This window comes from Astyanax mexicanus, chromosome 5, assembly GCF_023375975.1.
Source record: "Astyanax mexicanus isolate ESR-SI-001 chromosome 5, AstMex3_surface, whole genome shotgun sequence".
In the NCBI taxonomy this organism is placed as follows: domain Eukaryota; kingdom Metazoa; phylum Chordata; class Actinopteri; order Characiformes; family Acestrorhamphidae; genus Astyanax; species Astyanax mexicanus.
In genome coordinates this window covers 53,572,444-53,592,098 of record NC_064412.1, presented here as the reverse complement: position 1 = coordinate 53,592,098, position 19,655 = coordinate 53,572,444, and the positions used below count along the sequence as shown (strand labels likewise).

The following is a 19,655-nucleotide window of genomic DNA, read 5'->3' as shown; positions in this document are numbered from 1 at the left end:
GCTGAACTCCTTCCAGGGCATTTATCAGTGCCATCTTCTCCTTTCACCACTCTAACTCTTTCTCTCTCTGTCTCTCTCTCTCTCTTCTGTCCTGCGTCCACTCTCTCATCCTCCCATCTCCATCCCTCTGGAGGAGGCTGAAAGGAGCAGCGTGAATGCGGTGTGTGTCTGTGCGCTGAGGCGTTCAGGGGGTTAGGGGTGTTAGGGGTGTTCAGGGGGGATTCGGGGTGTTTGGGATGCTTTCAGTCAGAAACTGAATTAGCCATGCTGAGGGAAAGAGTGTGTGGAGCAGAAGGACTGTGGAAGGAGTGTGGAGGAGGAATGGTCTCAGAAAGCTTCCTGTGAATCGAAGTTCTTAAACATTGCACAAAGCTGAAAGCACCTTCATGATCTTATATGAGCTTGCATGCTTTCTGCAGTGTTGTTTTGTTTAAAAATGTACAGAAAACTCGTCAAACTAAATAATTTAGCCTTAACATCCTGACTTTAGTAATGCTCTTGTTGCTAAATTCAATCAAATCCTCACAGCAATGCTCCAAAATTTAGTAGAAAGTCTTTCCGTCAAAGTAGAAACCGTTACTCTAAATAAAACAGGATAAATTATTTTGAATACCCTTATTTCAGAAGAAACTGTGAAAGAGCTGACGTATCAGAACGTACAGTCCAAATAGTGGACTTCCTACAAATGCACCCAATATTTGGCATCCAAAATAATTTTAGTATAAATCATTTAATTATTTTTATTTTCATTTATTGTTTTATTGTAGTAGTTGTAGTGAAAAAAAAATGGAAGTGTTGTTTCAACACACTTTCCTGAATAACCCAGATTAAATATATTCCATTAAACACTAAAAAGCAATATTTATTTTCTGTCAACTTTAACTTAATTTTCTCATCCATCTTAATTGTTTTAGACATGTTGGGTATCACTCTGGAGAAGTAGAGGGCACCACTTTTAAGTATATGAGTTATGAGCTGTGTGACCAAAGTGTTGAATAAAGTTGATCATACTGTTAAATATTGACATTTATGTAAGTTTTTTGTGTGTAAATGTATGTATGACTGTGTGCCCAGATATATATTGGCACTCTGTCCTGGGTAAAATCCGGACGGTGGATGGTTGTTTCCGGTTAAGAGTAGGCTGTGCGCTATTGGCTGCTGTTTCTCAGTGTGTGGTTGAGTGCTGAGTATAAATGGTTGTGTAAAACATGTAATTTGTAAAGCATGATTGGGTTTCTAAAAAGGCGCTATATAAGTGTTAACTATACTCATTAATTAATATCACTGACACTTATGTTTAATACCCCCCCTCCCCAGTATCAAGCTGTGAAGCAGTGGAACTGTGTTCTCTGGAATGATGTAGCTTCATCCAATACTTGGATCATTTGGCATGAGTTGGGAAGTTGGGGATATATGCTGACTTTAATCTTGGTTCTGAATGCAATCAAAGCCACAAAGAAAGGCTCCAGTATCTAGTAGAAATCTAGTAGAAAGCCTCACCTACACAGTAGAAACAGATACTCCAAAAAATCAGGATAAATCTGCAGAATTCTATTGGACAACAGTGTGCCACAGTGCCAGTAACCACATTACCACTGTTCCAGTATTCTGTCAATATAGTTCATATTCCACTCCTGAAAAAACACAGCTAAAAGAAAACATTCAAGTCCAACAATACCTTGAAATTCGTGTCCACGCTGAGAGTACCGTATTTTTCGGACTATAAGGTGCACCGTATTATAAGGCGCACGATGAGTGAACGGTCTATTTTTAGTGTTAGTCCATACACAAGGCGCACTGGATTATAAGGCGCACTAAATGAAACTTTATTTATATCAGTAACAATAACTCTGAGCAATAAATCCTTCACAATATCTGTGAAAAATAACAACATCTCTGAGCAATAAATCAACAAGCACAGCAAGTACGTATTACTCCGCGACGCTCCTGACAACGGTAGCCGCAACGCTCCGACAGACCATAATATTATGTTGAAGCACAGCAAGTACGTATTACTCCGCGAGGCTCCTGACAACGGTAGCCGCAACGCTCCGACAGACCATAATATTATGTTGAAGCACAGCAAGTACCGCATTACTCCGCGAGGCTTCTGACTATAATAGCGTGTTGTGCCGAATTCGGTGAATAAAACGGTTTTAAAACAGAGATAAAGATTGGATAAGTTTCATTTCTGGATGAAGTGATTTCCAGCGCTGTTTGGATATAACTGTGGATTACAGGAGACTGGATTGATGGATTCTCTTTAGTCTGGACGCGTTTTGAAGGTAGGACCTGTGGCTGAGCGCGGGTGTGTGTTCGGGGGGTGGCGGCAGTGACCGGAGGTTACCCCAGGACAAAAGGAGAGCCTTTTATTACTGGAAACATGCGCTCTGACGCAGCTCTAATTCATGAAACATACATCCTACAGTAAAAGCACAGTTCTGGAATCCGGAGAGCCAGACGGTTCGAATGGTGTATGACATGACCGCATTCGATGAAATATGGACGAACGATAAAGGCAAATATGAGAGTTATGAATTATTAAAATCATAACCAAGGCATATTTCGCCCTAAATGTTTATTTTCTGAAAGGATATTCCGCTAAATAGGCTAAATAGCTCAAAAGCAGAGATTCTAAGCTTTAAAATGGTATATTGGATGTCTATATTGAACCTGTAACTGTTCATAACTATTCAGAAACACAGCCAGTTATGAAATATTAAATATTTCTGGCCCGCCGGTGGGCCAGCGCGTGTTAAGAGGTTAACTTTACTTAGAAGTGGGCGCTAAAAAGAAACAGTTTGTGCTATTACCCCAGAACGGGTGGAAAGGAAAGTTTACCGGCACCTTGTTCTGGCCACGGAGCTACAGTGGAAACTAGCTACCCTGAGCCACAGCCGAGAGGCAGTACGGCAGTCAAAGGTAACCGCGCGCTAGCCCAAGAGGGGGATCTTTTTCTGGCGTGGGTGAGGAATTCTGCACAACAGAGCACCGTGTACCACATAAAAATCGAGGTCAGTAAACACAAGCAAAATCCATACACAAGGCGCACTGCATTATAAGGCGCAATGACGATTTTTGGGAAAAAATAAGTATTTTAAGTGCGCCTTATAGCCCGAAAAATACGGTATGTAAAGTTTTTACCACAAGTGTATTTATATATGTTCATCTGAGCAGTGCTGTTTGGCTGCCAGTGAATGTAGGAACCATTCATAAACCCTGTATGAAAAATAATCTGTGTGTGTACCTGTTAAGTGTGTATATTTCACCTGTCAGGATCCCGCTACGCTGTCAAACACCAACCGGAATCATTACTAGCTTTTAGCTGAAGCTCTGGAGCCTGAGCGCTACAGAGAGCTATTGATTTCTAGCACCGCCGGCCTGTACATCGCCCACCTAATAAATACCCAGCCTGTAATTGAATAAACTTTGTTTGGGTAAGAGCTGACAGAAATAAATAGGCACATTAGTTTCGCATCTCTGCACGGTTGCTCTTTACTGTGCATTAGTCTCTGCGTGCCGGAATCATCACTCAAACTGTGCTGAGTTATTAAGTAAAGTCAAATACACTCTCAGCTAAAGGGGTTCTATATAGTACTGAACAAAAAGAGTTATTTAACTAGTTTGCTGGTTTAGTTTAAAGAATCAGAATCAAAAGGTTTCCCACCAGTTGGATAAACAACTTTAGACTAATAACCATTTAAGCAGCAACATAGTCCTTTAAGAGTCATTATACTTACTGAAGAACCCTTAAAGCTCCTGTGCTTTTAGTGTATGTTAAGCAATGTGGTTTCTAGAACTATGTAATATACTGTTGTTGTCCATTGTAAAATTGATTCAAAATAGACAATTCAATTGACACACATATAGTTATGTTTATGGTTTACTCATTAACTCCTTCATTATATACTGTATAGCAGGGGTTTCCAAACTTTTTTTGTTGGGGGCCAGAAGGAGAAATATATTTGAAGTCACGGGCCACAGACTCTGTAATAAAACAAATAATGAAATATACCACTTTAAATAACACTTTTTTCCTGATTATTTCATTTACACACCATTTTACTTGACTAACTATCTTTATCTTTGACAGTGTTGTGTAAACTAAGATTTTTCAAATTGATGTTTCATTTCATGATGTCTCTTAATATAAAACTCCTTAATTACGGCAACTTTTAGACTCTTTGGCCCGTTTTTCTGCGCTAGAAATGCGCACCCTCTCTGCTTTTAGACTCTTTGGCCCCGATTTTCTGTGCTAGAAATGCGCACTCTCTCCGCTTTTAGACTCTTTGGCCCCGATTTTCTGTGCTAGAAATGCACACCTTCTCCGCTTTTAGACTCTTTGGCCCCGATTTTTCTGCGCTAGAAATGTGCACCCTCTCTGCTTTTAGACTCTTTGGCCCCGATTTTCTGTGCTAGAAATGCGCACCTTCTCCGCTTTTAGACTCTTTGGCCCCGATTTTTCTGCGCTAGAAATGCGCACCCTCTCTGCTTTTAGACTCTTTGGCCCCGATTTTCTGTGCTAGAAATGCGCACCTTCTCCGCTTTTAGACTCTTTGGCCCCGATTTTCTGCGCTAGAAATGCGCACTCTCTCCGACTCTTTGGCCCGTTTCTGACACCTAGCGTTCAAACTTTGAATCTCACATTATAAAAACCTGCTTAACAGCGGGCCAACTTTCATCCTATTTCTAAAATACCTCGCGGGCCGCTCCAAAAAAGGAAACGGGCCACAAATGACCCGCGGGCCGTAGTTTGGACACCCCTGCTGAATAGCATATGCTCCATGGTGTAGCGACCAGTGTGTAAGCAAAAGACTTTTAGCAGATTCTACTTTAGAAAATACTGCGTCATAAAAAAAAAAAAACAGACATTTTTATTTGGCTGCATAAACAAATCAAGCATGACTGCCATATTAACTGTTGAATATAAGTGGACCCAATTAATCATTCATCGTCAACCGCTTTATCCATCAAGTGTCGCGGGGGGGCTGGAGCCTGTCCTAGCCGGCATCTGGCGGAATTCAGTATACACCCTGGATAGGCCGCCAATCCCCCAACTAATCAATTGTTAAATTAGTTTCCAACAATTTTATTAATCATATTTAATCGATTAGTTGCTGCGGAAATTTGGAATTTCCAAGTTTTAAGAAGGAAAATTGAACTGGAACACCAGTAAGTAGTGCTGGAGTATAAAACATATGGTTATACATATGGTTTTCACGACACACAACCTTCAATATAGGTTAAGGAAGCTGGCATGCCTAACTGTGTGTTGTCCCGCTGTTTTCGCCCCAGGTGTGTGCTGTCCACCGTGTTGAGGTGAGGGTGTGGTTGCCATGGTAACCATGCCTGTGTTGCCCCTGCCTTCTCCTGGACCCTTTATCTGCCTCCTCCTCTCCCTGCCACTCATTATGTCCCAGAATCCTCCCCTCCACGTGAACCCGACCGCGAACCCTGACCCGCTGCCCTCCCGCTCTCAGCAGTGCAGCAGGAAGGAGCATCCGGTTACATCCTATACAGGTCAGTCAAAGAGATTTTAATACACACTCAGAGTTTCTCTGTCCTTTCTTTCTCTTTTCTCTGTATCACTTCATAATCAGGATTTTTGATATGGATGCACCAAACTTCAAAAACAGCACTGCTGAGTAGCACTGCTGAGGTAAAATTTTAAAGAAATAGCACTGCTGAGGTATATGTATGATTAAAATTGCACTGCTGAGGTACATTTATTATGGGAAAAGCACTGCTGAGGTAAATATATCACTAAAATTGCAATGGTGAGGTATACCTGTGCCCAGAGTAGCACAGCTGAAGTAATTTAATGGTTAGTTAAAGTATTGTGTTTTGTTGTTACGTCTGCTAGTCAAGACAATAATGTTGTCATTAAGTTTCATGCAAAAAATTATAATTTTGGTGCACCTTGGATTGAAAAGAATTTCAATCCATAAAGCAGATGGATCAGTCCACAATGGCTCTGTATCTTGACAGCTTGTCCAGAAATGCATGTGTACAACATGTATTGTGGCTGTTACTCAATTACAATTCCTGATTCTAGAGGGGAGCCCAAGAGTGAGAAATAGCAATTCTTGCATAATGCTACTTTATAATGCCTATTTTCTATATTAATACATAATAATTCTACACTAATATTATTATTATTATTATTATTATTATTATTATTATTATTATTATTATTATTTATTAACACATCTTTCTCTCTGTAGCTTTGACCCCCTGGCTCTCATCCTTTTCGATGTCTGAAGTGTATGATTATTCCCAGCTCACTGTGGACCTCAGCAGGAGCCAGCTGATAGTGGGGGCCAGGTAACGCAACTAACGCAAGAATGCACACACACACACACACACACACCATACACACACACACTCACACACAAATCAAAAATGTCTGTGTTCTGATATTTTCTTTCTTTGATCTCTCTCTGTGTCTATAGAAACTATCTGTTCAGACTGAATCTGACTGATCTCTCTCTATTACAGGTAAGCTGAGTAACGTTCTCTCTATCTCACACACATACACACATACACACACACACTCCATTTCATCTAATTCCAGGCACACACACACACACACCTTTTTAAGTGTTTTCACCTGTTCCCGATTGCTCTCACACACACACACACACACACACACACACACACACACACAGAGATACACACTTAAAACCCACAGCTGGGCAGACATCTGTGTGTGTGTGTTGGAGTGCCAGTTCTTTGGTATAGATCAGACAGGAGTGTGTGAGCCTGATGTTCTTCATCATCTTTGCTCTTTCTGATGCTCAGAATCAGAATATTTATTCCCCATGTTCAGATCTACAAGGAACTGTTCGTATTATTAGTGCCAAAACAGCAAACATCAAATACTGAAATACCAACTACTGACAAATACCAATCAGATATCAAATACCAATCATACTTTTAGAAATACCGGTACCACTTTAAAATAAGACTACTTTTATAAAGGGTTTATAAATGGTTTACAATTAGTTTATTAATGGTTACTAATTAGGTTGTAAATGCCTTAAAAATCATTAATAATCAGTTGTAACACATACATAAAAAGGGCTACAATGTAGATGGCTGTGGGTTCACTTTTTGGCAAACAACAGGTCATTGTTGCCCTTTCTACGTATGTGTTAGAACTGATTATTAATGATTTTTAAGGCATTTACAACCTAATTAGTGACCATTAATAAACTAATTGTAAACCATTTATAAACCCTTTATAAAGGTAGTCTTGTTTTAAAGTGGTACTGAAATACCATCGTGGGAAATCTCGACTTGGCAGAGAACAAGTCACAGTTTCTTCTCCTCCTGCTGTGAATGAAAGTCGCTATATAAATACACTTATCTTGCCTTTTCTTTTCTTTTGCTTCTTTTTTGTTCTGCAAGATGACCTACCCTTCAGATTACTAAAATAGTTACAAGAGCTGTTAACACTGTGGAGTACTTTGTAGTTTTGTAGTTTAGATCATGCCCGGGGTTCTTCTGTATCGCGTACAGGTGTATCTAAAAAAAATAATTAGAATATCATTGAAAAGTTACTTTATTTCAGTAATTCAGTTTAAAATGTGAAACTCATATATTATATAGATATATTACACACAGAGTGTTCTATTTAAAGCCTTTATTTATTTTATTGTTGATGATTATGACTTACGGCCAATGAAAACCTAAAAGTCAGTGTCTAAGCGCTGACACTATGATCAGGAGCTAGCTGGTCCGAATCCCGTTTATGTAGCTTACCATCGACTACCGGAGCCCCGAGAGAGCACAGTTGGCCTTGCTGTCTCTGGTGGGTAGAGGGTGCTCTCCCCCCACATCAATCCAAAGGGTGATATCGATCAGCCGAGGCGTCTGTGAGCATATATATCGAAGTCATACGAAAAGAGGCGGTGGCCTGACGTGTCGAAGGAGACATGTGCTAGTCTTCACCATCCTGGTGTTGGGGCATCACTAGGGATAGGGGGAGTTCTAATGAGTGGGTTGGGTAATTGGTTGTGTAAATATGGGAGAAAATGGGGGACAAAAATCCCTTTTTGACTTTTAATGTAAGCCAATAGAAGTCTTTTATTTCAAGCCATTTGGGAGCAATTCTGTTGGCCCAGAATTCTTTATATTTCTACATAAATATGACCTAAAACATCATTATATTTTCACAGTAATCTTAAAAGTAGATCAAAAGGACCCAGTTAAACAAATTAGATAAAAATCGTATACTTGGCCATTTATTTATTGAGGGAAATGATTCAATATTACATATTTGTGAGTGGTAAAAGCAACACTGGATAATAGGAAAACAGTTTTGTTGTGTAAAGATGTTTGGAACTCATGTGTGTGAGCAGTTGTAGCAGCAGTGGGTTTTGCTGTTATTTGAGGGACAGTGTGGTTGTGAATCCCTCTCTCTCTCTCTTTTTCTCTCTCTGCTCTCAATTTCTCAACTGCCTGTCAAAATGTCAGTGATGTAGAATGACCTCCTGACCATGTCCACAAGCCTGACCTTTGACCCTAACCCCTCGCCCTGTCTGTCTCTGAGTCTCAGACTCGCACGCATCCCCAGACATCTCCTGTGCACTGTAAATGATTTCAGTCTCAGTCCTTCTGCAAGCTTGTCTCTCTGCTGTGTTTCCTACAGCGTTGATTGTAAGATACTAGGTCTGTTCAGATTCTCTGTGTTTATATATATACGCATACACATACACACATATATATATACATTATATATATATTCTGCATTAAAAATATGAAACATTTTGTATGTAGGAGAAACAGAATGGGTGGGAGAGGGGGGTTTGGAAGAGAGTGATGAGTGTAGAAGGTGAGTGTCGTGGACTGAAAACAGAACCCCTCTGAACGTCTGCAGACAGACAGCAGATCTCTGACCTCGGCTGATGGCCGCTTGATGACTAGCCAGACTGGCTCTGTGTGTGGCTCTTATCAGGACGGAGAGATTAATTAAGATTATTTCACTGATGATGGATGAAAGACATTACTTTAGAATCGTAACGATATTGGCAGAAAAAAAAAAAAAAAAAAAAAAACTAAACTAAAAAAAATATATATTTAATGCATTTGAATATTAATTATTAATTAATAATAAACTAATTATTAATTGACACTAGTTAGGATAATATTTAACATTACTAAAATTTAATACATAAGAATGTTGTAAATAATAATAAATTAAAACATTTATTAAAAAAAACTAAAATGAATAATGTCTCAATTAGTGTCAATTAATAATTAGTTAAAACATTCTGTCATAAGTGCTGTTAATTAATGCAATTAATGCATACAGCATTGCCAAACAGTTTTGTTCAAAGTGAGCAGTAAAAACAAGGCTAAAATAAATAAATAAAAAAAACTCTTGTTTTAAGTCTACAGCCAGCATATTAAGGAACCAGTTATCCAGTATGTTATGATTTAATAAATATATATATATATAATTAATTTAAATAAAAATATTTTTCTTAATTGTCTTATCTATTATCTATTCTCTAAACAACTTTATAATCATTCAATCTAGTTAATCCGTCTTCTATCATCAGCTATTTACAATATTTGATAATTTGATATTTTGACCAGGGGTGATCAAACAGATTTAAACATTTAATGAGCGAAAATTACTGTCCTAAAGTCATAAAAAAATGTTTAAATAAAATGGGCAGTTATTCATGTATTATATGAATAAAGCTGCTATTTTATATTCTGTTTTGTTTAACTTTTTGAGCACCAGCAGTGATTTTTTTGTCCCTTCATATTTTCCCCAGATCTGGAGCTCCTCTTTTGGGAATGTCGGCTACAAAATAATGCAGAAGCTCAAAGCTGTATTAAAGCCCTTTGTGTGCTGGAGTCATGTGTGGAATTCATGGGGACTAGGATTATGAACTGCTGGGATAATGGCTTTCTGCAGAAAAAAAACACAAAAAGTCACAAGATTTCATTAGAAAAAAATCACAGTCTTTTGTAAATGTTCTGTGTTCTATTTTTTTATTCTGTATGTAATATTTATATAGGGAAATATCTACAGGAATATTTTAAAGCATGTGCGAGAAGTTTTACATACCAGAATTAAAAGTACGTATACTGACAATTAAATGGGCACTAAGCCTCCTGACTTTTGCTGACTCCTCCCTCAGCTAAAATTAGAAAAAGACTTAAAAATATACGAGGGGTAGTTTGGTACGTGCACTAGGTGATGTATGGGTTTAGAGGCAGGGCAGGAGGAAAATGTAAAGTATTTAATATCCTAAAAAAAAAACTATCATAAGAAGTGAGAAGTGCAAATAAAGTTGACATACCCACTCATTTACATTTATAGATAATACTAAAATTATCCAAACTATTAAAATAAAAATAAAAAACATATGGAATTATTTAGCAAAAAAGTGTTTAAAACAAACCAGAATATGTTTTATATTTTATGTTGGGTTTTTTTAAGTAGCACCTCTTCCTTAGATGACAGCTTTACACATCTCTTCTGGATTTTCTCAGTCAGCTTTATGAGGTAGAGTCACCTGGAATTCAGGCTTTTAGTTAACAGCTGTGCTGAACTCATCAAGAGTTAATTACTTGAATTTCTTATCTCTTAATTTTAAGGTTTGAGAGAATCAGTTGTAAAGTAGTGAAGAGGTAGAGTTACAGGTATACAGTGAATAGCTCTATTTGAGTAATGTCCTAATTCAGATTATGGTGAGAACTACTCAACTAAGTAAAGAAAAAAAACTTTTTTTTAGGAAAGGAAGAGCAAGACTTACTTCTGTTGCACAGGATAAGTTCATCAGAGTTAACAGCTCCCCAGATAAGAACACCTAAATGTTTTACAGAGTATTTTGGTTTGTTGAACAGTTTTAAGTTATTACATGATTCCTTATGTGTTCATTCATAGTTCCTTCATACATTATATGTTTATTTATTCATCAATCAGTTAATTTAAGCCAATAAACATGAATGATTCATTAGAATTAACAAAGGCTTGTCTTTGTTTTAGTTTTTTAAATTAAAAACGTAACGTTTTTGACCTTTGCGTGTCTGCTCAGACTGTTCCCTCCAGATTTGGGGCCTGAAACCAGACTCTAATGGCTCTGATAAGATTGCTGTAATCAGACTGAGACTTGGGGAAATGGTTTGTGTGTGTGTGTGTGTGTGTGTGTATGTGTGTGAGTGTGTGTATTTGTCTTAGTTTATAAGTGCTTATCAGTGTCTGGCCCTTTGATTGTTTTCAGTGTTGTAAAGCTTCCCCCAGGGCAGATGATAATCAGTATAAATTCACCCTAACCCCTAACCCCTGCCCTCAGCCAGCGTAAAGCTCCATCGCTCTTTCCTCCATTCAGCACACAGACAGGCTTCAGCTGCTTTAGAGAGCAATGATAAATTGATTTTGCTGAACAGAGACTGCCCAGTTCAGGACCAGAGCGGAATATAAACTGGGGGACTGAGAGGAATCAATAGCCCCTTCTCCACTGTCGGGCCACGTCTGCATGTGCCATTCCGCGTCGCTGTGAACCTGCACGTTTCTTTTTCCACATGTTGCTTTACTTATTAGGGCTGAAAAAAGTATTAAAGAAACAAAGATGGCTGAGTTTCACCAATACATAAAATATTTGTTTTGTTTTAATATTTTGCAGCCATTGGTTTTAAATTTAATCATGCAATTTTATTACAGTTATTAAACGGATAGACTATGCATGTCCCAGTCACATTTATTGTTGGTTAGTTCCAACTCTGCAGTGTGATTGGCTGAGAGGCGTTCTGTGAGTGCCATTATCAGCCGGTAATGCACTGAAACCGAAGCTCCCTATGTATTAGTCCGCCGCATACAGGTAACCTAGCAACGGAACCAAACAGCACAGCTACAAACAGAGCAGCAATGGAGTGTTTATAACCAAACAGATCATATTTTCCCGTCCTCTTTAAATCAAAATCTTTCAGTAAACAGTGATAATGGAACTATGGTATTTCAGTGAAGTTTCTCCAGCACTAAGGCGGGTTGCAGCAGCATTAGCATTAGCCGCTAGCGACAGCACTAGCTTTTTCACCATTCAGAGAAGAGTATATTAGACTGTAGTCTGCGTGTTTGCCATTTTAAACAAGCTACCGGAACACTCAGGGTCCCTCAGTCTAGCACTATCAGGTGGCATTTACATCCCGCTAGCTCTGCGGTTAGCGGCTAATGCTAATGCTGCTGCACCCAGCCTTAGTGCTGGAGAAACTTCACTGAAAACTCACCCTTAGAGGAAATCTAAGCTTACTGTAAATAAACAAAAGCGCTTTACTCACCCAGATAGGAGCTGAAGGAGTTTTCAAAAGGAAATCTGTGTAGATTAACATCCAGCATTCGTTTGATTTTGAAGGAAAATGTTTTTTTAAGAATTACAGTTTTGCTTATGTAGGCGCTCCCCCCAGCTTCTCCATTAGAAGGGAAACATGGTGACACCCTTGCTCACTTCCATGTAGGCATCCTTACTAGTGTCCCTTGAAAATAGACGAGAAAATAGACGTTCACTGATAGTGCGCCTTATAATTCAATGTGCCTTATAGTCTGATTGATACTCCTAGAATGTCTTTCAGCCAATCACAATGTACCTGCTTAGCACAGCAGGTAAAGGGCATTGTCATCTGAGAGAGATGCCCTTGTTCATTTAATCAGGAGAGATAGGGATGTGGCTGAAGATGTTGCATTGTTTAACCTGAGGGTCCTTTGTGTCTTATCATATAATGTTCATTATCACTGAAAAGCATGTGTATGCATTCAAAATGCAAATATTGATTTACTCTCGCTCTCACACAAACACACACTTACACAGGCACACATACACACACACTCACAAGCATCATCTGATTGGCTGTGATGAATCTGCTGTGTTTGGCATCTTTAGAGCAGGAGAGGCAGTGATCTGTGCTGTAGAATACGCATGCAGCGGAGAGGCCTGCCCTGTCAGAGCACTCTGTACGGCTGTAACTCCTTCCAGAAGTGATGATTCGCTGTGTTCAGACCTCTGACTCATCCTCTTACTGAGCTGCAAAAACCTCCCAATCAGCTTCTCTTTGTTCCAATTAAAACACTGGAAACTTGCCAATGTGCTTTAAACCCTAACAGCACCCTTACACTTACAGTGAGGCTTAAACTCATTGATCACAGAGAGTATACTTACATGTGGAACAATATCTCAGATTGGCAAACATGATTACATGGAAATTGATATTTCTTGCTCCTGGGCTCCCCCTACAGTTGAGAAGTGTAAATTTACGCTTTGCACAAGCATTTCTGGACAAGCTGAAAACCATCAGAACCATCATTAACCACCATGAATCCATCTATTGTTCCATTGTATTGTGGCCCCGGCACAGTTTGTCAAAAGTCTTTATTATTATTATTATTTTTTTTTCGTAGTTTAATGTTCTATAATATTTTAGAATAAATAGTTTTTTTTCCCGTATTCTCTTAATTTAGCTAGGCCAAATACCCCACACATTCCACTGATACACAGCTGTTTATCCTCATCACAGATGATGCCTCGACACATGGAGGGTGTAGACTAGCATATGCCTCCTCCAACAAATGTGAAGTCAGACTCCGCCTCTTTTTGAACTGTTGCTGATGCTGTATCATTGCCGAGTAGCATCACAGCTCACTCGGAGGAAATCGCAGTGACTCGGTTCTGATACATCAGCTCACAGATGCCTTGTGCTGATCCACATCACCCTGGGAGTGATGAGAGGAAAAAGCGCCATCTACCCACCCAAAGAGAGAGGACCCCGGAAGCTGATGGGACGTAATGGGGCATTACCTTTTGTTGTAGCGTCTCTCTCTACTGTCCAAACAAATATTTTTAATGGGTTTTGGAGTGTTGTAGTGATTTGATTGCATTCAGTGACAAAATGAGGTCATAATGTTGGATGATCAAAACTTTACCTCATCCCCAACTCACCCCATAAGTATTGGGTGGAGCACCACCATCCAGGGAACACAGTTCCACAGCTCAATTCAGTGGTGGGGGCGGGTTTTTTATCACCCCCTGGTATTAGGCATGGCGTGAAATATTTGATTATGTTGTATATAATGTTTAATGTAATGTTTGGAACTTATAATGTAAAGTTGTTTTCATATATAAATGATTTCAACGTTTTGGAAGGCATTGTAGTTAATAAATGCTCACATCAGCACCTCATATTAGCATCATACAAACCTGGTTCATACAATATTCAGAATGCATTTGCAGATCCACTACATTTGAGATTTGTCCACCAAATTATTACTTTGTGATCACTTTTGTAACTATAGTGTGTGTGTGTGTGTGTTGCAGGGTGCAGAGTGGGGGGTGGATGAAGACACACGGAGGTCCTGTCAGAGTAAAGGAAAAACAGAGGTAAGAGAGAGGTGAAGGGGTGTCGGGGGGGGGGGGGGTTGGGAATAAGATCTATTTTAGTCATTACTAACGCCACTTTAATCATTTTCATTAATCAAGATCTAGTCCCAGTAATTCTGGTTCTCCCCCTTTGTCTTCTCCCTCTCTCTATTTCTTTGTCTTTCTCTCTCTCTCTCTCTCTTTCTCTCTCTCTCTCTCTCTCTCTCTCTCTCTCTCACATTATCTGTCTTTGTGTTACACTTTCTCTTTCACAAACAAATCTACATTTTACACACATTTATTTCTGTATAAACTTTTACGTTTACTGACACACAAGGACATTTTTCTTTTTTTTTAATTATCTGTGTAATTAAATTAGCATACTGCCAAAAGAAGTTATGTTTTATATGTACTAGTGCATCTCCAAAAAACAGAATATCATTGAAAAGTTACTATATTTTATTAATTTAGTTCAAAATGTGAATCTCACATATTATATAGATGTATTAAACACAGAGTGATCTATTTTAAGCGTTTATTTCTTTTATTGTTGATGATTGCGGTTTACAGCCAACGAAAACCCAAAAATCAGTGTCTCAGAAAATTTGAATATTATATAAGACCAATTGGTACTTTGGCAGTGTGATAAAAGTTGTTATCAGCAGAGGGAAGCATTAAGTGCTGCAAGATTTTCTGGGAAAACAAAACTGCACTGACTTTAGACTTGATAATAAAACACAGTGGATCAACAGCAGCAGATGACAGACATGTCTCTCCAAACCATCACTCATTGGTGGAAACTTCACACTAGACCTCGAGCAGTTCGGACTGTGTGTCTCTCCACTCTTCCTCCAGATTCTGCTCCCTTCATTTACAAATGAAATGTAAAATTTACTGATGATCAGTGATGGTTTGATGGAGAGACATGTCATCTGCTGGTGTTGGTCCACTGGTCCACTCATTTGGACATTTTGGATTAGTGTGTATATAAATAAACATATACTGTATGTACTCTCTCTCTCTCTCTCTCTCTCTCTCTCTCTCAGGACGAGTGTCAGAATTACGTTCGTGTTCTGCTCCTGAATGGTTCTCGTCTCTTTGCGTGTGGAACGAACGCCTTCTCCCCAGTCTGCTCCTCCCGGCCCGTTTCAGATCTTGCTCAAGTCACTGATTCAGTTAACGGAGTGGCTCGCTGCCCGTACGACCCCAAACACAACTCCACCGCCATGCTGACGGACAGCGGAGAACTGTACGCCGCCACTGTCATCGATTTCTCCGGCCGCGACCCGGTCATCTACCGCAGCCTGGGCACCCTGCCACCTCTCCGCACTGCCCAGTATAACTCCAAATGGCTCAACGGTACACAGAGCTTCACTTCATTACACAAGAGTGATTTAAGTGTTTATTTATCAAAAACCCAAAAATCATTATCTCAGAAAATTTGAACGTTATATAAGACCAATTGGTGCTTTTGTCAGTGTGGACAGTGTGCCAAGTCCTGCTGGAAAATGAAATCGACATCTGCATAAAAGTTAGAGTCAGCAGAGGTTCAGCATGAAGTGCTGTAAGATTTTGTGGGAAAACAAAACTGCACTGACTTTAGACTTGATAATGAAACACAGTGGATCAACACCAGCAGATGACATGTCTCTCTAAACCATCACTGATTGGTGGAAACTTCACACTAGACCCTAAGCAGCTTTAACTGTGTGTCTCTTCATCCACTCTTCCTCCAGACTCTGTCTGGTTCCATTGATTTCCAAATGTTGGTGTTGGTTCACTTTTTTTTCATAGAGATGTGTATTTCATTTTCCAGCAGGACTTGGCATCAGTAAACGTGTTTTCTGGCTCACTGCTTTCTCATGAATACCTTTTTTTTTGCCAAAAATAGAGATTACTACTAATTATTATTTTATCAGACATAAAGAATACAGCAGGCTAAGATAGCAATATACAAAAAAATATTTCTGCTTCATTCTCTGTTTCTCCACACAGAGCCTCACTTTGTCTCTGCGTACGAGGTCGGGCGCTTCACCTATTTCTTCCTGCGGGAGACGGCGGTGGAGCAGGACTGCGGGAAGGCCGTGTATTCACGAGTGGCCCGCGTTTGTCAGAATGATGTTGGCGGCCGTTTCCTGCTGGAGGACACCTGGACGACATTCATGAAGGCCAGGCTGAACTGCTCGCGCTCTGGAGACGTGCCTTTCTACTACCACGAGCTCCAGAGCACCTTCTACCTGCCTGAGCAGGACATCATCTACGGAGTCTTCACTACCAACGTGTGAGTTCACAATCTTCCTCTTACTGCTCTAAAGCTGGACAGTATAGTAATAGTAGTAATAGTATAAGATAGTAATAAGATAATAAATTACATTAACCAGTACTTTTCCAGTGCTCTCTGTGCATGAGTGTGCTTTTGGAATAAGCATATTTCTGGCAAATATTTAGTCACCCCACAATTTACCCAGAAGCCTTTGCACACATGTTTTGTTGCACAGAACACTAACTGAGACCTGTCGTCCATCAGAATAGATTATAAATACAATACAAAGCTCATTTTTACTAATTATTTTTCATTTAGAACACTTTTTATCATGTTTAGAAATAAAGAATTAAAATAAAAAAATTAAGTTTATTGGATTTATTAGTATATTCAGCTCTGGAAAAAGTAAAAGTAATTTAAGTAAAGTAAAAATAATACATGTCTTTGATTTTACCATATTGAAATCCTCTGGAATATAATCAAGAGGAAGATGGATGATCATAAGCCATCATAAAACCAAGCTAAATTGCTTAAATTGTTGCACCAGGAGTAAAGGCATAAAGTTATCCAAAAGCAGTAAAACTGTAAAACTGGTGGAGGAGAACATGATGCAAAGATTTAAAATCAGGGCTATTCCACCAAATATTGATTTTCAAATATTTTTATTTTTATAGTTTTATTTTTCATTATTTGAGGTCTGAAAGCTCTGCATCTTTTTTGTTATTTCCATTTATCATTTTCTGAAAATAAATGCTCTAAATGACAATATTTCTATTTGGAATTCGGGAGAAATATTGTCTGAAGTTTATAGAATTAAACTACAATGTGCATTTTACTGAAATATATACATATAAATAGCAAAATCTCAGAAACTGAAGTGGTCTCTTATTCTTTTGCAGAGCTGTAGATTTTATTTTAGGATAGTATTGTTTTATTTTGTGTGCATTTCGGGTAGAAATAAGCCTTCTCATATTTTTTTAACCTCCCTGGAACATAATTCAGGTCTGAAAGGGTTAAGATTTATATTGCAGGAAAAAATGTATTGCCGTGTTAGTTTATTTTTTTCTAAATCATGCAGCCTTTGCATGTTTAGAGAGTTGATGCTTAGTAAGTCTCGGTAGCTGCAGGGCTGTCTCTCTGATAACTAGTAAACAAGCAAATCATAATTTATAAAGCTTAAAACTTTGACATATCCAACTAATATTTCCCTGCCTCTGCTTTCCTCCTCTTTTTTTTAGTCAGGGAGGAATAATGAATTCTCCTTGGGGGACAGACAGTAATTATTTTCATAGTTGTTTAATGCCGGTGATGCAGGTAATTAAAAAATACCCACAACTTATTCTGAAGGTGATGGGCTGTTCTTGAGCAGCAATGCGAAAACTCTCCTCTGAAAACTTTCTCCTCCGACTAGTGGCTGTTTCTGTATCTGTGTAGTGAAGATGAATTTCGGGTCAAATTGTCATCAAATGAGTCATCACTCTCCTCTGTGCCCTATCTTTAACCTCCGATCTCTGAACCGCCTGAGCGTCTGTGTTTAGCCAGGTCAGAGTTAGTGAATAAAGCTGGAGACAAGAGAGAAAGACAGATTGAGGCTGTGAAAATAAAAGGATTGAAGGAACTGAGGGTGAGGCTACAGATGTTCTGGACAGGTCAGGAGTCCAGGCTTTGTTCTGTAACAATGTCAGTGTGTCCAGAACTCTTTGTTTTACAAAGCTTTGTATAGACCAACAGAAACAAGAAAAAAACAGGCAAGCCTAGTTTTGGTGAACCATCATTGGCTGGATTTTGCCATCAATGCCATCAATTTTGCCGATAAAACTCTGCATGCCTTTCTCTTAGAGCTTTAAGATGTAGATCATGCACTCATCATGAGACAAAAATACAGATTGCAGTTCTATTTGGAAAGAAGATACAGTAACTGTTTCCAGAAACAATAATTTATTAAATAATTAAGACAGATATAGAGTATTGTGCAAATGTTTTAGGCACCTTTTTAGTAAAGAAAAAGCTTCTTATCTGGACAGTAAGTGTTTATTAGCTCAGTGGTAGGGGTGAAGTGTTAATAACAAAATCAGATAGCATCCCACGCATTTTCAATCAGGGCTGGCCATGGATTATCGTCTGTGTCTACAAGGCAAGCTATTTAGATGGTGGTAGGAGCTAATTAACATGACATTGGGCTGTCAAAGTGTCTGTAATGAAGACCAAAGATAATCTGGCATTTTATGAAATTGGACCCCACACCGTAACACCAGGTCTTTTAGACTTGTGACATTGACAAAAACCTTTAATTTGGTACAGCTGCCAGAGCCCTGAGAGAGCACAACTGGCCTTGCTCTCTTTCTGAGTGGGTAGATGGCGCTTTTTCCCCTCATTATTCCTAGGGTGATGTCGATCAGCACAAGGCTGCATCTGTGAGCTGATGTATCAGAACCAAGTCGCTGCGCTTTCGTTAGCGCTGTGATGCTACTAGGCAATGTTGCATCACCAACAGTTCAAAAAGAGGCGATGGCTGACTTCACATGCTTTAGAGGTGGCGTGTGCTAGTCTTCACTAGTCTCCCTGTGTTTTGGCATCACTAGTGATAGAGGATATACAGCTTCCTTCAAGACATACATTATTATTTATTATTATCATTATTATTATCATTTCTGTCTGTGTGAGGGTTTTTTTTGTTTGTTTGTTTGTTTGTATGGCAAACTACATGATTGTGGTCCTGATGGGAATCTAGCAAAGTGCACCCGTCCCAATCGTTACATTACATTACATTACATTTCATTTGGCAGACGCTTTTGTCCAAAGCGACTTACAATAATGAAGTACAAAAGTAATAGGAATTTAGATATCCCATTTTTAGATAGGGCTTAAAGGAGGTCGAAGGGAAATAAAGGGATAGAGAAGTGAAGGAGGGGAAGAAGGAAATGGGGTTAGAAGTAGTTAGTGTGTTAGAGGTGTTAGGAGAGTAAGTGCTCTTTGAAGAGCTCTGTCTTCAGGAGTCTCTTAAAGATAGCGAGAGATTCTCCTGA

At 39.0% G+C, this 19,655-nt stretch overlaps 1 protein-coding gene across 1 annotated transcript in view; it reads left to right on the top strand.

Annotated features, from left to right (window-relative positions):
* The window catches only part of sema5bb (sema domain, seven thrombospondin repeats (type 1 and type 1-like), transmembrane domain (TM) and short cytoplasmic domain, (semaphorin) 5Bb), a 74,206-nt gene that overhangs the window by 34,642 nt on the left and 19,909 nt on the right, over positions 1-19,655 (top strand). The window contains exons 3-8 of the mRNA XM_022675399.2: positions 5,296-5,520; positions 6,225-6,324; positions 6,453-6,498; positions 14,325-14,387; positions 15,413-15,725; positions 16,362-16,647. Coding sequence (XP_022531120.2) covers positions 5,337-5,520; positions 6,225-6,324; positions 6,453-6,498; positions 14,325-14,387; positions 15,413-15,725; positions 16,362-16,647 — 992 coding nt within the window. The 5' untranslated portion in view covers positions 5,296-5,336. The remainder of the gene's footprint in view (positions 1-5,295; positions 5,521-6,224; positions 6,325-6,452; positions 6,499-14,324; positions 14,388-15,412; positions 15,726-16,361; positions 16,648-19,655) is intronic.